The sequence below is a fragment of the Sinocyclocheilus grahami genome, unplaced genomic scaffold (assembly GCF_001515645.1).
Source record: "Sinocyclocheilus grahami isolate Dianchi unplaced genomic scaffold, SAMN03320097.WGS_v1.1 scaffold19755.1, whole genome shotgun sequence".
Classification (NCBI taxonomy): Eukaryota; Metazoa; Chordata; class Actinopteri; order Cypriniformes; family Cyprinidae; genus Sinocyclocheilus; species Sinocyclocheilus grahami.
The window spans coordinates 18,788-20,317 of NW_015517732.1; the positions used below are offsets into that span (position 1 = coordinate 18,788).

A 1,530-nucleotide genomic window follows, 5' to 3' on the forward strand; every position below is an offset into this window, starting at 1 on the left:
TTAATGACATAATTTTCATTTTTGGGTGAACTAACCCTTTAATGTGAACAATTCATCCATGCTACTTTTTTTCATTTTTGTTAACTCCTAATTCTTAATTAAAATGTCATAACTTGACATTCCTGTGAAATGACAGACTTGTTTGTTTTGACATATGCCAGGCTTCTTCAAAAATGTAATCATCTTAAACTCTGTTGCTTTCTTACAGTCAACTGCAAGCTCACATTCACATCTGCCAGATCTGATCAACAACCAATGGATAGCAAACAAATCCCCACTCCACATTTTTTTTCTTCTTAGATAATCTGTTTTGCTCAATTGTACATCATGGAAGAAGAGATCTGTATGATTAACCAGAGAACCAGTAGCGGTGCATTAATAGTCAAATTAAAAGCACACAGCACCACCTGTGTGTGTAGAGATGCAATGCCAAGAGACAATACTGGCAAATTAATTATTGTAGGATTTACAAATACCATTACAGGTCACAGATATTTCTAAAATGTAATACTTATTAAATTGACATTCTCAAGTCATCCCTTACTAAATGAAACATTAAAAATATAAAACATGGATTACAATATAATATATTTAATATGAACATATTTGTTATTTGTACCTAAAAATGCTGAATGTAAACATTTCCACCATTCTCAAGGTTGTTTATTGTTTAAACAATGTAGTCATGTGCTCATAAGCAGATGACAATGATCAATCCAAAGAAGAACCAACTGACTGTCACAACAGATCATGCTCTAACACACACACAAACTATTAATGCCACTGGGATTTTCCACAATTACTTAACTGAGCCATATGAAAAGTCACTATACACATTGTGCCTAAATACGGTAATTTTTAAAGACCTGCAAGAAATTAGTTTAAACTTAAGGCCCAAAAGCTGTTTCACATTGGTGTCAACCCCCTGAGCCACTAATTACCTGTTGCATGTACTGTAGCTGCTGTGCAGTGACTTGCTGTTGATGGTGTATATTGTGCTGCTGCTGTTGCTGCTGTTGTTGTTGTTGTTGATGATGATGTAGCTGTTGCAGTCGAAGGTCTCCAGGCTGCAGCTGCTGTAACACTCTGTTCTGCTGACTGCTGTTCGGCATCTGCGCAGCCGACTGCTGTCCGTTTCCAGAAGCTGAGACAAGCACACATATACAGTCAAAGCTAATGTCTCCAAAGGGCAAAAAAAGAACACAGACCATATTTAAGAAAATATATATATAATAATGCTCACCTTTCTGGCCGTTGCTAACCGTACCTGAGGAGACAGTCATTTTCACAGGAGTTACAGAGCTGGGCAAAGGCAAAACATTACTATTTGCAGCTTTGGGTCTTTGCCTGGGTGCGATTGATGTTTCTGTTGGTCCTACTGAATCTGTTATTCTAATGAAAAAAAGAAACAAGGTGAAAACAGGCTACTTAAATGGTTAGTTGGATTCAAACAATCTGAAAGTCACATACAAAACTCTAAAATGCTACCTGGCTTTTGTCAGGCTCTTTTTAGCAGCAATATCACTAGCA

The 1,530-nt window shown here is 36.8% G+C and overlaps 1 protein-coding gene across 1 annotated transcript; it reads right to left on the reverse strand.

The window, feature by feature from the left end:
* Positions 1 to 884: 884 nt before the first annotated feature.
* Positions 885 to 1,524, reverse strand: LOC107579736 (protein tweety-like). Its single transcript, XM_016265532.1, has 3 exons — positions 1,489 to 1,524; positions 1,244 to 1,392; positions 885 to 1,144 (listed from the first exon to the last, which is right to left on the reverse strand). The coding sequence occupies exons 2-3, from the start codon at positions 1,281 to 1,283 to the stop codon at positions 918 to 920; spliced, it is 267 nt and encodes an 88-aa protein (XP_016121018.1). The 5' UTR covers positions 1,284 to 1,392; positions 1,489 to 1,524; the 3' UTR covers positions 885 to 917.
* Positions 1,525 to 1,530: the final 6 nt, after the last annotated feature.

What these genes read in the sequence shown, in the direction of transcription:
- LOC107579736 (XM_016265532.1), bottom strand. Translation starts at nt 1,283, where the DNA reads ATGACTGTCTCCTCAGGTACGGTTAGCAACGGCCAGAAAG. An exon ending in GGTTAGCAACGGCCAGAAAG is followed by an intron (nt 1,145 to 1,243) that starts GTGAGCATTATT and finishes TGCTTGTCTCAG; the next exon opens with CTTCTGGAAACGGACAGCAG.